Source organism: Acomys minous (assembly GCF_964271855.1).
Source record: "Acomys minous genome assembly, chromosome: 16".
NCBI classification, from domain to species: Eukaryota; Metazoa; Chordata; class Mammalia; order Rodentia; family Muridae; genus Acomys; species Acomys minous.
The window spans coordinates 80,120,746-80,136,862 of NC_140498.1; the positions used below are offsets into that span (position 1 = coordinate 80,120,746).

General features: G+C 51.1%; 1 protein-coding gene across 2 annotated transcripts in view; it reads right to left on the bottom strand.

The window, feature by feature from the left end:
• The window catches only part of ADGRD1 (adhesion G protein-coupled receptor D1), a 116,699-nt gene that overhangs the window by 21,096 nt on the left and 79,486 nt on the right, over positions 1-16,117 (bottom strand). For both annotated transcript variants that reach the window (XM_084761995.1, XM_084761994.1), the window contains 4 exons: positions 12,507-12,630; positions 5,580-5,683; positions 4,366-4,477; positions 3,919-4,072 (listed from right to left, as the gene is read on the bottom strand). In XM_084761995.1, coding sequence (XP_084618121.1) covers positions 3,919-4,072; positions 4,366-4,477; positions 5,580-5,683; positions 12,507-12,630 — 494 coding nt within the window. The remainder of the gene's footprint in view (positions 1-3,918; positions 4,073-4,365; positions 4,478-5,579; positions 5,684-12,506; positions 12,631-16,117) is intronic.

The window sequence follows — 16,117 nt, forward strand, 5'->3', positions numbered from 1 at the left end:
CCACTCACACTCACTCACATATCCATCACATACCCTTTATCTCACACACACACACACACACACACACACACACACACTTATACATCCATCACACACACATAAGGCCATCACACACTCACAATCCATTCACACACCCACCACACGAGAACTCATGCCTTCATTCACACACTCATCGAATACTCACTCATCCACACACTCACACACTCACAGTCCACATACCCATCACACACTCACACACACTCACTCACAGTCCACTCACACACCCACTCACACCCCTGTCATATCCCACACTCTCTCAGTCCTGATCACCTGCTCCCCTCTAGCAAAATGACTACATCTCATGAAGAAACTAGTAAAAGCTGCACATAGCCACCCGTGTCAATTTCTAGATCTTTCCTAACAGAAGTCAGACGTCATAGAAAGGATCTCTCCTCCGACTTGGGCAATCAGGTAGACGGAAGGAGCGGGTCACACCTGAATCAGCCTCACTGAAGGGTTGGCGAGCAGTGGAGAGACCCAGCCTTGGCTCTGTCACACATTTACAAAAGCCCCCGTGTGATCACCTCCCCTGAGCAGTGAGCCGGAAGGATCCATGGGGACCGTGGGTCCCAGCTGCATGGCTTGCAGCAGTTGGAGGTAGCTGCCTACCCACATCCCCAGCTCTAGTGTCCCCAGGGAATCCCTAGGAAAGTGTCAAGTGTCAACGCCTCCACTCCAGCCTCAAATAAATGGCATTTGCCAACTCAGAGCACACGCGGTAAACACAGTTAATCTGCTGTTTGCATAATGAGGGCTGAGAAAATTAAACCTATTTGAAGGAAGGCGGAAGTGAGCAGCAGGTCTTTTGATGCCTGGCCCATGTTTTACAACAATTGCGAAAATGGTGGGTGCCCGATCCTCAGCACGACACTTGCAGGAAGCGGATCTGCTGTGCTGGTTGGGACTCCTTGGAATGGGCAAGGGTCAAAACAGCCAGCACGCCAAAAGCAGGATAAGCACGAGACACCATGGCCCAGTGAGACTACGGATGGTGATAAGGATCCAATTTTTGAAACTTTCCAAGTCCCTGTAAACTTCCCTAAGTGTGAGCAGCAGACAGAGATAAATGAATTCAGGAACATTCATGAAGTCATCCTAAGAGTAGGGAGGCCAGGGACACTTGTATAGTTTACCTGCTTACTGGCTGGTGACCCCAGTGAGGCTCAGCCGTTCCCATACCCCCAGCCAATGCCTGTAAGAGTATTCCTGGGGGGTCACAGAGCCAAAATCCCTAGTCCTCAGCTCTGCAGTGGAAAGCTCCATTCTACCAGCTGTTGACACGTGTGCTGCCTTCTAGCCTTCAATCCCAACCCTCAGCATGTCTATCTACACAGGTGTGGCAGCCCCCTGGGTCCTACCTCAGCTGACAACTTTGCAGATCAGAGGCCACTGTCCCTTCCCAGAGCCCAGAGACAAGCAACAGGACCCCAGGTGAGTGCTGTCCTCACCCTGTCCCTGCACTCTGATTCTCTGATAGGAAGTGTCATCCCAGGGCCAGCTTCAAGCAGTCCAGGTGACAGAACAGTGAGCCGGGTGGACAGGTAGCCACGGGAGGAAGAAGGCTCAGAGCTCTGAACTATGTCATCCAAAACATCAAAATCCTCAGCCAACTTTCTAAGTCATACAAGATGGCAGAACGTGTGGCCCACACAAAAGAAAAGGAGCTGAGAAAACTACCTGGGAGGGGTCAATGTCATTGAAGACACTGAATGAACTAACTAAAGCCACCAGCGGAGTGTATCAGTCTGCAGATGGGATTTTTTTTAAAGGAGAAAACGGGGATCAAATGGGCACTCTGGAACTGAAAAATTATAATCATTGAAATAAAAACTTCACTAAGAGGAGCCAGCAGGGGCCAAGCAGCAGGAGGAAGAATCAAGGCGGGCGGGGGGGGGGGGGGGGGGAGCAGGGATGGGACTCAAACACCGTGCAGGCTATGCTCCGCTCCGTGAAGATCAGAGGAAGTAGGAGCCAGCAGAGTCCCTGGAGAAACTCAGACACCATTAGACTTCTGGCAGGCACCAGAGAGTGTCAGAGAGGAAAGCGGAGCAAAGCAGGTGTCTGAAGACTGCTTCAACAGTTGATAAGGACCAGGGAAAATGCCAGAAGGCACAGGAGGGAGGCAGCCTGGACACGACTGAGTGCAAAGGCTGAAAGGAAGTGAAAATGCTGAATAACGTGGGAGAAAAGCAGCCCTTACGGTCCAGGACCTGACGGGATAAAGAACAGGACTTCAGGGCCAACAGCGGAGACAGAAGCAACGAGGGGACACCGAGTGCCCCTACGAAAAGCATCAGAATTCGGCACCAGCACCTCGTAAATGAAGGTGAGACAGACATTGCTGGATAAACAACTGACAGTGTGTGGTTAGAAGAAGGCCTGCTTCGCCAAACATAGAAAGGGAAGACAGTACTTCAGGATGAGAGCTAAGGGTGCGACAGGCATATACACCAGTGCAGGCACAAAGACATGTGTGCACACATACAGAAACAGTCACACGCGGAGACACGCCCCACACACATACTGATGTACACACACAGATGCATAGACACACATAGAAACCCAGACCTCCACACACACACCACCAATAAATAATGAAATTATAAGCAATGGTAGAGTTGAGCATCCTCCTTTTTTTTTCCTCTCTCTCTCTCTCTCAATTGAGTTAAAAAGCAATAATATCAAATGACATTTATAGAGCTGCATTATTAGGCCCATAACAAATAGAAATGTAATAAGCTTCAGAGGCACACCGGGGAAGGAGAAGTGACAAAGCTGTGTGGGAGCATGGTGACAAGGCCAGATGGCAATTCCGACTCACAGGGACAAACGCAGAGGACGGACATGGTGCGTCCAATGGCTAATAGGACAAACCCTGCAGATATACATCACCCCGTCTCCTTTCTCGGCTTCTTTTAGAAAGGTGAGGTTGATAAAGTAATAGTATAGCTCGTGGCCCTCCCCCACACAGATGTGATATGTGTAGCAATAACGGCAGAAAGAGGAATAAAGTAATAGAACCACTTAAAAGCAACGCTTCCGTGTCGCACTGTAATTTAGTAAGAACATAAAATAGATTTTAATATGCTGAAATGCATACAGTAAGCACGGGGGCAACCACTAGGAAAACAACCCAGAAAAATACAGTGAAAACTCATTAAGAGAATTAAAGTGCTTCACAGGAAAATACCCACTTAATTCGAAAGAAAGCAAAGGGGGAGAAATGGGAACAGACCAAGTGACGTCAATGCCTCACTACAAATACTGGGCAGAGCAAATAGAAGAAAGATCTAGGCCAAAACAGGGGACTTGGGTGTCACCTTGAACTAGCTAAGCCTGACACTGGTAGAACACACATTCTTCCCAAGACCATGGAACAAGAATACCCCATGAGACAAACCTTGATATGTTGGAATCACGCTGAGCATTCCCATCCCTGCCAATGCTACTCCATAGCCTGATTTCCCCTCCCCCCAGGCCATCTCCTCCTGGACCCATCCCACCATCACTTAATCCCATCCTATCATCACCTAGTCCCATCCCATCCCCACCTGGACCCATCCCATCCCCACCTGGACCCATCCCATCCCCACCTGGACCCATCCCATCCCCACCTGGACCCATCCCATCCCCACCTGGACCCATCCCATCCCCACCTGGACCCATCCCATCCCCATCTGGACCCATCCCATCCCCATCTGGACCCATCCTCTCTCCACCTGGACCCATCCCATCTCCATCTGGACCCATCCCACATCCACCTGACCCCATTCAATCTCCACCAGACCCGACCTCATCCTTCCCAGCCCACATTCACCTACTCTGCCTCATTGCCGCCGAGACCCCCTCCATCACGCCTGCCCCACCCCTACTACGTACCCCAGCCTATCCCATAATAGTAGAGGTGCTTGCTGTCCTCCGACCCGAAGACTTTTATCACCATGCTGTAGAGATGGAGTCCCTCCACCAGCATCCAGCCAAAGGCACTCAGAAAGAAATAGTGCAGGAGAACAGCCAGCACCTGGCACGGCACCTGGGAGCCAAGCAAAGATGCAGGGTGAGACCGCGGGGTGCACAGCGGCCGTGCTGAGTTTTTGCTTACTCCTATTTATTCCCTGGACACCGCTAGCCACATGGCCTCCTTTTCATCCTGAGGATCCAAAGCTCAGTTTCTCAGTCCAGAGTTCTTCTGTGACTCTGCCACTCTCCCATCCATACCCACTCCCACCACTGCGACTCAAGAAATCTCCTCCCCTGTCTTTCCTGAAGAGACAGACACCTGGGTGCAGAGGGACGGCTGCAGGATGAGGACCGGCACCTACTCACCGTGCCAGGCTCCACACGAAAGCTGATGAGCAGCAGGACCTGGGCCACCAAGACAGCGAAGGACAGGTTGGCGTGGATGTGGTAACGCTGGTTCCGAATGGTGCTGACAGAACTGAAGACAAGAGAGGCAAGTGTGAGTCCTGGAGCTCAGCCTCGATATTCTGTCCCCACTCTGGTCCCTTATCTACTTCTCTTTGAGAAGCCCTGGGTATCTCTATAGATCCTATCACACACACACACACACACACACACACACACACACACACACACACACATACACACACACCGCCACCGCCGCCATATTGTCACTCCCTGCTTGGACCCTCCGCAGCTCCCTGTTGCTCTTAGCTGGCACCCCAGCTCCTGTCATAGCCCCAGCCACCCTGCATAGCCTGAGCCTTTCCTGGCTTTCCAGCGTCTTTTCTAACTTCCCTGCACCCTCTTCTGTTTCACACCGTCCACCCTGGGCAGGGGGTTAGTGGGGGGAAATGGAGGATACCAATTGGAATTCTGAATTAGAACCTGCAGAAGGCACACCCCATGACATCATGGGCAACATCCAGGGCATCAGGGAGGGAGGGAGGGAGCCTCTTGGGTACAGAAAGACCTGTTTGCAGGACCTGCCAGTCTTTTATAGTCATTCCTGGCAGGGCTCTCTGCCTATAGGCCTGGATGCCAACCAGCAGGGAGAACTTCCTGGCCTCCCACCCCAAGATGCTCGCCTCTGCGCCGTCTCTTTGTGCATGACAGACTGCGCAAGAAAGCGTTTATTTAGTCTTTGGCTTTCTTGGTTATTGATGGGCCCCATCCAAAGGCATTTATGCATGACTTGGCCTCAAAGGCAGGCACCATATCTTGCTAATGAGGGGACAGTCAAGGATGCCTATGCTAGCTCCTCTTGCCTGGCTCAGATCACCCCAGAACTCCTCAAGTGTCCAGGTGGGGACTTTCCAGACCTTTCTGGTATGTCTAAAACCTGGCGAGCCTACTCTGAAGGCCCTGCTATTTCTCTCTGTCTTCCCTGCACCTGAGATACCAAAGGGAAAGTCACTGGAGAACAGTCGCATAGTCACATCTGTACCCCCACTAGGAGGGCTGAGATGCTCCCCTGGGGTCTTCAAAGCCAGAGAGACATATGGCCAGAGTGACAGGATGCATAGACATTTCCAGTAAATTGCTGGACCTCCTGGGAACACAAGGAGTGGGTGACTCACGACAGCACTGCAAAGGTGACCAGCGTGGCAGCCAGGCAGAGAACGGACAGAGAGCAGCCAACATAACTGATGGACGACAGCGCCACCTGGTGTCCGCGTGTGAGCTGCAGGAACAGAACAAGGTGTGGGAGGCTGGCCTTCGCCCTCATCCCGTGGATGGATGCACAGCTGATGCACAGCACCATAGTGCTGACACTGTGATGCTAACCACCAAGACCTGCCTCACAGGTACAGGGCTACACCACACTGGACTTCAGGGTTGGCATTTTCCATGCTCCAGGTTGCTATGCCATATTCTCCGGTCCCCCCCTCCCCCACTTAAGCTACTGACATGTTTTACCACCACACTCCTAGCTCAAGTCCCTTCAGCAAGGTCTGAATGGGTGCCTCTTCTGGCTGTGAAATGCAGGAAGTAACAGTGAAGGCTTGAGGCTGGGGGTGAGGGGTGGGAGTGGAGTGTCCAGTGGATTCACAGACATAAAGGACTCAAGCTAGAAAGGCCACACAAGCATGTTGGGTGAAAGAATATACTGACCTATAGAAGATCAGTGGCCTCTCTGGTCTTCAGTGTAAGAGCATTGCTAGCCCCCTAAATTGACAGTCACCCATGTGCTTGCCTTCACATGCAAGCCCTCGGGACCTTCTCGTAAGTGGACCCCCACGCGGTCACCTAGACTGACATCTGTTGCGACTGACCATCTTTCATGGCAAAACAAGACATATGCAAACAGAACGTGCATCCCACTGGAGCCTAGCAGCCTGTGCTTGACTGGTCCATCCATGCCCCGGCATCTGATACCCATCCTCGTTCTGTTGAAGCTGCTTCCTTCCCATCTTTGCCTCTAAGGGATGGTGTACCAGCTCTGATGGAGGCCAAGTTTCCTTCATGTACCTCTCTGGCGCTGGACAGGGTCCAGGTGCAGCCAGGCTTTGAGAGACACCATGGTTCACTGGGCAGCGCTAGCTTGGCAACTGTCCCTCATCTTAATCAGCTATAGCATTTGGTGACCACAGGCAAGAGCCTTGCTGGGGCTGAGCCCAGGCTGTCAGCATCCTGTTTCCCATGGAGACAGATACACAGTGCAGATACAGGTGGGCATGAGCTACCCAGCCGCTGTGGCAGGATGGAAATTCCCTTACCTCAGATGGGGTTAACCAGACACGGAGACAAAGCCTTCTTCAGCTCAAGTCACCTCATTAGAGAGTCAACTAAGGCGTCCAGGACTCGGACACTTCCCACCAGGACCCACGAGTCTCTTTATTTCCCATCAGCCATCTGGCTTACCAGGAAAACAAAGCATGCCTGCCCTTGACCGTGAACAAAATTCAGGGCTTTCATCAAAAGCCAGGAGGCTCCTCTGGGGTGATGAAGGGACTAAGAATGTCAGTCACAACAGGGAGCAACCTCCCTGGCTATGGGGCAGGACCTGGCATCCTGGGGGGAACTGAAGCCGCAGCTGTAGCAGTCACTCTCCCAAGAGACACCTGTGGCCCACAGAGGAAAAAAAAAAAAACTACTGGGCTCTTTGCTCATCTTCTGCATCGGCTGTCTGGAGCTAAGGTCAGCCAGGCAAGGATAGAGGTGGGGACCCCCAAGAACCAAAGATCCAGGGCTACATGTCACATAGGTTCTCAGAACTGAGTCCTTCATGAACACTTGCCACCAGGAGACAAGGACCCTCTTGCTAAGCTGGCCGGTGCTGACCCCAAAATACTGAGGGCAACAGTAACTGCTGGTAAAGGTCTCCCTGTTCCTCAGCTCATTGCAGAGATATGGCCAGGGTACTTGAAACAGTGGGGTGGATTTTTATCTTGTTTTGGTTTTTTTGTTGTTGTTGTGGGAGGGGGTTGGTATTTTGTTTTGCTTTGCTTTTGTTTGAGACAGGGTTTCTCTGTGTAGCCCTGGCTGTCCTGAAACTCACTCTGTAGACCAGGCTGGCCTTGAACTCACAAAGATCCACCTGCCTCTACCTCCCAAGTGTAGGGATTAAAGGCGTGTGCCACCACACCTGGCTCTAGTGGGGCGGGTTTTAACATTGAACTTTCTGGGCTTCGGGTCCAGCAAGAGGGACTTAGCCCACAGAACTCAAAGTGTAGTGGGGTGGGGGGGGGCATCTCCCCTTTGCCTGAAGTGGCTGGAGAGACAGCTACCACCAAAGTATGCCCCCATGCATGGAGGTCAGAATCCTGGGGTGACACAGCAGTGGACCACATGAACTTGGCTGGTCTGTTACGCACCCAGTTGGAACAATCTCCAAGACGCACAGATTCATTTGTTACAAGGGAGCAATCTTCGCCCTTTGTTCAGAGAACAAAGAGGTGCTTGCTGCAGGCTCAGGAGGCATGTCAGTGATGAAGGAAAAGCCTGTGCGCATGCAGGACCCAGGAGATGTGGGAGGAGACCCAGGAGACATGGGGGAGTGTTACCCAGGAGATGGGGGTGGGGGGAATGTTGGTTTGCTGTCTGTCCTGTGTGTATAATTTCAACAGAATCCATGAAGAATTCCTTAACTTCCTTATGCCTCTTCCATCTGCTCCTTGGACTCCTGTGGGGCTCCCTGCCCGGAAAGAAGCCAGAACCCAGGCTTCTGTACATCTCAACCTTCCAGCCAGAGCTCTCCGTGCTGGCCGTCCTCAGCCCTTTGCTTCCGTTTTGAACACTCTAGGATGGAGACTTCCCTCAGCCTCATCCATCCCACACCCCCTACCCCATGGAGCAAGACCTCCAATTCTGAAGGCGGCCTCCTCCTGAAATAGGATCCCAGAGGAGGCAGATACCTCCTCCATGCCCCCACAGAGAGCTCCTGTCCCCCAACAGCTTGAGAGCAGCTGATTCTTGCCGACTCCAGAATGACATCGGCAAAACGTCAGTGTCTCTATTCCAACTGTGGCACCCTAGGTCTATCTGTGAAGGAGGAGCGGATGTCAGAGAGTCAGAAGGCGGACCCCAGACTGAGGAACTAAGGTGGGGCTCCCCAGAGGTTACCTGGCAACCTTTTGTGCACTTCCCTTTCATCTCCTCTCCCCTTTCCTCCTGACCTTCCTAGGGGAAGTTTGCACAGTTAAACCTCCTAGGCTCACTTCCATGGCCCGGGGTTGGGGGAAGGGAGCCTGGGAGGGGGGACCCAGGAGCCTCCACAGAGCCTGAAGGGTCAGATGCCTGGCTGGGAGCAATCAACAGGGAGGCTGCTTGTGGGGAGAGGACGAGACGATGGGAGACACAGGATGGGGTCCTGGAACGAGTCTCCAGGGAGACTCTATTCTGAGACCTGTGCCTTCCCATAGATGACGATGGCATCCAGTGTTGTCCTCAGTCACCTTCCCCTCTATTACAGAGGCAAGGTCTTTTTTTTTTTTTAATTACTATGTATACAGTGCTCTTCCTGCCGGTACACCTGTAGGCCAGAAGAGAGCGTCAGATCATAGATGGTTATGAGCCACCATGTAGTTGCTGGGAATTGAACTCAGGACCTCTGGGAGAGCAGTCAGTGCCTTTAATCTCTGAGCCATCTCTCCAGCAGAGGCAAGGTCTTTTGCTGAAACCGGAGCCAATTCAGTTAGAGTTAGCCAGCTTCCTGCATGCCTGTTTAGTTTTTCTATGGGTGGCAAGGGACTCAAACTCTGGTCCCCCTTGAATGGTAGGTAAATGCTTTATCCGCTGAACCACCTCCAACGCTGACATTTAAATGTGCCTAGGCCTGCCCTTCCTCGTCCTCTCTCTATCCCAATCTGACATGAGCCCTCAAAACCAGGACATCCCTAAGATCTTCATGTTCAAAGCTCATTCTATGCCAGGCATGGAGTTTGGGGGTGGGGTCAGGGGGTGAAGGAGGGTTTAGAAGCTGAACCTTCAGCTGAGCGCTCCGGGTTAGAAACTCAAGGTTGTTGGGGTTGCGTTCTCAGGCTGGCTGGTGCCCACTCCTTCCTCCCTTCTGTTGTCTGCCATGGGTCCCCAGGTGCTAGCCGCGACCTGGGCTGCAGATGGCAGAGCCGAGGCTCAGCGGGGGCCCACGCAGCATACAGCGGGGAGGAAGCCTGTGTGTCCCAATAGCGGGCACGGCTGAGTGGAGAGGGTTGAGCACTGAAGACCCACAGCCTAGGACAGGGACACAAGTAAATTACTGCAGATTGGCTGGCATGCCTAGGCCAAATGTCTTCTAGGAGCCAGTCTGTGCCCACGCATCATACGCTCCTCCAAGCCTGGGACACACCCACGTGGCCCTGGCAACACTATGCTCCTGGGACCACAAGAGCAACTCACACAGCACTTCCACCAGCCACGTTGCTCCTGGCTTTTCCACCTACACACAGCACCCCCTCTTCAGGGCCCCCCTTCAGGGCTATATCTGACTGTCACTATCTTGGAGCCAGGCTGCAGATGGTGTAATGGCTGTGAGTTGAAAGGGGTGCTATGCCAGCGCCCCACATAACATACTCAACATCAGCCTCAGGATGGCATTGTGTGCCCTGGCTGTGCCTTTTCTTTCCCACCATGGCCAGATTTAGAAAAGAAAAAAACAAAGCAAAACAAAACATAACAAAAACCCTGGCGTTGGCTTCAGGGCAGGGTCCCTCTGAGTCAGTGACCACAAACTCGATGCCCTTGAAGTGCCTGGAGAGACTGCAGGAGGTCAGCTGAGGTTCCCACTCAGAGGCACATGTAGGACCACTCTGCCCAAAGACATCCTTCATCTGAGCCCCTTGGGATGGTCCCAGCATCCTTCCTCTATGAGCAAGAATGAAAAGTGTTGCTGTCTTCAGCGCAAACTGAAGGGGAACACCTACTGAGCTTTGTAGAAGGAAGGCGATGGGGACAAGCATGGTCTGGACCCATGACCCCTCTTCCTGCAGGGGCCTCGACCCATGACCCCTCTTCCTGCATGGGCCAGGTCATCTCCCTTCCCTTCAGTACTGTTTTCTGGTCCAATTTAGCTCAGTATGGCTGGGCCTTCTGCTTTTTTTTTTTTAATTAAACTTAATCAATTTAATTTTTATGCGTGCGTTTGTGTTAACATACATGTGGTGCTCACGCTTGAGTGCATGCATGCTCTTGCACATGTGCCCACATGCATGTGGAGGCGTGAGAATGATGTCAGAAATCTTCCTCCACCCCTCCTCCCGCCTTATTCGCTGAGGCACGGTCTGTCAATCAAACCCAGAGTTCTCCCATATGGTTAGTCTAGCTAGCCAGCTTGCGCTGGGAAATCCAAGCTCCAAGGTAGGAATTACAGGTGGGCCACCACCCGACGCAACAATTCTGTGTGTTTGTCCTCATGCTTGCAAGGCAGACCCTGCTCCCCTAGCCCTGTTTTGCCTCTTTGAGAAAGCAGTGATCGAGAACCTCAGATAAGGTATCTGAACGTGAAACCTTGATGGGATCACTGAGCCTTTCATATTTAAAATTCATGGACGGGAATGGGACCTGTTGTGTGTCCAGGGAGTCTCAGAGCACATCCTAGGGTCCCCTGGAGCATCATCCTGAGGTCTCCTGGGGCATTATCCTAGAGCATCCCACTAGCGTCGGTCCACCATCTAAGTTACTGCTCAGGTGTGCTTTGCTGTCTGTTGGGATGGCACAGAAAGGCCCCATTCACTCAAGCAGGAAGAGAGAAACCTCCAGAAGTGAGGCCCGAGGAAAAAACAGGAGTGGAGAGAGCCAGAAGAGACCTCAGAGAGTAAAAGAGATGAAAACCCCAATGGAACAAGAGTACCCAAGGGCAGATTTAAACCAAAGACCATGAGGTCAAACTTAGGTGTCCAGGAAGAAGCTGGCCTGGTGTCAAGGAGACGAGGAGGTTCGTACCACCTTCGGAGTTTTCTACTTGTGCCCCGGGCTTGGCCTCACTTGTGAGATCTGCCTTAATTTCGTTAATGTTCATGAGACCGTTCCTTTTAAACAGGGATAATTTTAAACCATTTTCAAATCAACCTTTCCTAGCAATGAATAGATGTGATTTTTCTCCCACGAAGACACCCACAGGCTGTCTAAATTTGGTGTCACCACTACTGACTGGTGACAGATTCATGATATAAATGAGTCTGGATTTCCTTCTAATTTTTTTTCCTCCTTCTGACTTTGTAGATTGGACCTCTCTTGGGACAAGTGCCAGGCATGATGGCCGCTCCCTGGGGAGCATGTGCTCCCTCCAGGGTAGACCAAAGACACAACAGAATAGCCCTCCATTCTGTGGTCCAGCATGTGGGAGACCCAGAGGAGGATGCTCTACCCTGATGTCATTTGAAATGTCCCCAGTGGTGTGAGCACTCCTATCTCCCACAATGAGCCTGGGAGTGCACCTACGTCATCCCTCAGAGTGGTCTTTGTGACACTCAGATTCCCATTCAGCACCCTCTCAACTGCCCACTAAGAAGTTACATCCAATGACAACACCACTCAATGGCAACACCACTGGCCAAGGTACCTTCCCTACTAGATCTTGGTATGTGCTTGTCAGAAGCCATCAGTTCATTTCCTGCAACTCTAAAGAGTCTTCCTAAGGTAGCTCGCAACATCCCGCTGATCTCACCTTTAGACTTATGGTCTTTGTCCCATGTTCCTTTATGCTCCCTTAACCAGCACTGGTTTCTGGTTTTTTGCTTGTCTGTTTGTTTTTTCGAGACAGAGTTTCTCTGTGTAGCCTTGGCTGTCCTGGACTAGCCTGGCCTTGAACTCACAGGAATCCACCTGCCTCTGCCTCGCAAGTGCTGGGATTAAAGGCATGGGCCAACACGGCCCCTCCCAGCATAGGTTTCTATGCAAAGCAACTGGAGTCGGATTCCCCAGCTTGCCCTTCAAAGATGTTAACAATGTATCCAGCCATCTCCCAAATATGAGATAACTTTGTAGACAGTCTAGGTCTGTTCCAAAGATGGCGCTGGGTCTCTGCTGTGACCTGAGGACCATGCTGCTGTCTATGTGGCGCTCACCTGCAGTGGGACCACTTGCATGAGGATGGCAAAGTTGGTGAGATGTGTGCAGTGGCACACCGAGTAGTTGATGTTTCCCTCTGTGAGTGCGCAGCCCTGGCTGGACCAGACGCCTTCCCCGGAGCTGAGGACACAATGAACAGGCACGATCAGTGGAAACAAAGACATCCCACAGCTCCACAGGCTCAACAATTCACTGGCTAAGCCTGATATCACGGCTCAAGTCATTCTCCGGTATTAAAACTGGGAAAAGGCTGGCGCTGGTGAGGCCACAGAAAGATCTCCTCCAGGATAGGGAGAGGCAGGGTCACTGCTTTGCTTGGTCCCCTGGGAAAGGACCTGGACCCCTCCCAGCCTGGGAAAAAAAATGTGTGTGGCCCAGAATCCAGCTTGGGAGACATGATGAATCAGGCATGACCTGAGAAAATGAATTACGGTTCTTAAGTTCATATCTCAGGGAGAGATAATGTGAAACACAAGGTGTATAAATAAGTAAGACAAACATAACTAAAATGTGACGCGTACAAATATGATATAATGTATGAATCTGCAGCTCCTGCTAACACTTTAGGAACCCTTTGGGGCTGGAAAGATGGCTCAGTGGTTAAAGTGACTTGCTGTGCAGCTATGAAGATCTGCATTAGATAGATTCCCAGCACCCATGTGAGAAGCTGGGTATGATCCTCTGTGTTCATGTAACCCCAGTGCTGTGGGCAAGTGAAGGCAGGGAGATTGCTGGGGATTGCTGGCTGTCTAGCCAAAAAGCCCAAGATTCAAGGAGAGACCCTGACTCAAAAAAAGAGTAAGGTAGAGGGGCATAGAGTGCACACGATGCCCTTTTCTGACTGTGGCATGTACATGGGCATGTGCACCGCCACCCCACCCCACTCCACACACACATGCACACACACACACACACACACACACACACACACACTATACACATGTACATGTTGTTGTCATTTAAATGTTTATATCATTTTGTGTATGTGTTGAGGGGGTAGGAATATCCACATGTGAATACAGGTGCCTGAAGAGACCAGAAAAGAGCATCAGATCTCCTGGAGTTATTTTTACAGGTGGCTGTCTACAGGGACTTGACATCAGGCCCTCTGCCAAATCAGTATGTGCCACCTCTGAGCCACCTCTCCAGCCTCTCCCCGCCAATTTTACTTTAAAAATAATCCTCAGCCAGTGTGTATCATTGCACATAAAAACAAAAACAGAAACCCCAACACACACACAAGCAAGAGGCAACGACTACCTGGTTCCCATGTGTGCACACATAAATGACTGCAAATTACTAAGGAAACTGACAACTCCTTCGCAGTGGCGTCCAAAATCCAGTGGAGGAGGTCAAGGGAGGAGGCTGGGGTCAAAAGGAATGTTTGCTTTTCTGTAATGTTCTTGCCTCTAATTGCTGCTCTAGCCATGATTTCTTACAGTGACACCCAGGGCCATTATGCTCTGACGCCAGCCAGTTAATCTTTGCCAGTGAGTGTGTTGGCCACTGTCGTTTTCTTGTGTCCTCTTCTCTGCCCCTTCAAATACCAGAAAAGTATCTTTGTCAGCAAAGACAAACCTGTGCCTCGGCTTGAGGCACGCGCCCCAGTCTACAGAGCTACAGAGCTGAAGAAGCTGCGAGGTTCTGGCTCTCTCTGGTTTGTATTCTGCTGTGCTGCCTATGTCCACTCTGGGGGGGGGCGTGGAGGTCACCCAGATCCCCATTGTGCACCCCTGACACTATCCATGGACAGAGACACCCAGTTACAGTAGTATTATAGTCTGTAGCTACTGCAAACGTCACTCTGCAGTGGAGAAGGGGGGTCGGGGGCTGCCGAGCATGTGGGAAAGGGGCCGCGGTGTAGGCACTGCATGCACCTGGTAACCAAGACGCAGGCAGCAGCGGGTAGCAAAGCCTGGGCCAATGGAATCATGTGGAGAGGGGCCAGACCCCGTCAATAACTACAGAATACAAAGGAGTCGTGGGCCCCTCCCCCACCCCACATTTGGCTCAAACTTTCTCAGACACTGGGGTGGGACCACCACACAGGTGATTGTGTCTCACACAGCTCCATCCTATGCCTACCTAATGCCGAGGTGCCACATTTCCGTTGGAGGTGACCCTGAGAATTAACAAGGGTGGACACAGTCAGCTCCAGCGAAGGGTTTGCGGGCAAACCGTGAGAGCCATGTCCCAAAACAGAACCCTGAAGGTGTGACTCTAGCCTAATCAGCCAGGGAAGCTGAGTTCTGACTGGTGTGTGTCACTCTGTATGGGCTGGGAGTCTGTTCCCAAGGGAGGTGGCGGGGACGTGAAGGCAAGCTTCCCAGCTGCGCACAAATAAATCTGCACAGAAGACAGCTGAGCAGTTTCAGATAGCATCAAAAATATGCGCAGCCTGTGACCTGGGACGTCCACGTCGAGGCAGAAATATGGCCCCTCAGCTACATAAATACAACATGATGTATATAAATACAGTAAAAAGAAGCAGATATCAATAGAGGCAGAGCACAGAAGAAAATGCTGTAGAAGGATTGAAAAAAAAAAGAAAGAAAGAAAGAAACCCATCAGATTAAACTATATTTCCTATGAGTGTAAGTGTATATGACACATAAATTATTACAAAACACATGCATAAACTCAGGGTAAGATGTAAAAAACAAAAGAGGTATTTGCCTTTTAAAATACTGTTCTGCCTTTAAAAATAAAAAGAACAGTATTTTCAAGCTCAGACGTGGTAGTGCATACACGCCTGTAACCTTAACACTTGGGAAGCTGAGGCAGGAGGCTTGCTATGAGTTAAAGTTATCTTGAGTTACACAGTGAACCTGAAGCCAGCCTGTAAAGTGAGACCCGTCAGACAATGAAAAAGAGGAACATGAATGTATGAGGGGCATAGAGTGGGATACAGTTCAGTGATAAAGCATGCTCCTGGCATGGGCAACTCTGGGGCCTGTCCTCAGTCCCACAGAAGTAAGTAAAAAAAAACAAAACACATATACATAAATTTTAAGCATTTATCAAGAGAGTAATTGTATAATTTCTTAACATATTAATATTTTCCAAAGAGTGACACATATAGTAGCTTGGCAAAGATGGCTGCTCGGCCAGTAAAGGCCTTTCCTGTCAGGCCTGAGAACCTAAGCTCAATCCATCTCAGGGAAACACAGGACGGAAGGAGAGAGCTGACCTGAGCTGTAGGCCTGTCCTCTGACTGCACTGCGCACGTCCATAGCATTCACAAGTACACCCACCCCACATGCACGCACAGAGATAAATATTCTCAAGAATTTAAAGAATAAACAATCAAGTTAGAAACGGGTGACCCCAAACCATAACTCTAGGGAAAGTCTCTTTCAAAAATGAAAGAGACAGAGGCAGAGGCAGAGGCAGAGGCAGAGGCAGAGGCAGAGGCAGAGGCAGAGGCAGAGGCAGAAGAATCGCTGTGAGTTCAAGGCCAGCCTGGTCTACAGAGAGAGTTCCAGGACAGTCAGGGCTACACAGAGAAACCTCTTTTAAAAAGAGAGAGAGAGAGAGAGAGAGAGAGAGAGAGAGAGAGAGAGAGAGAGAGAGAGAGAAGAGAAGAGAAGAGAAGAGGAGGGAAGGG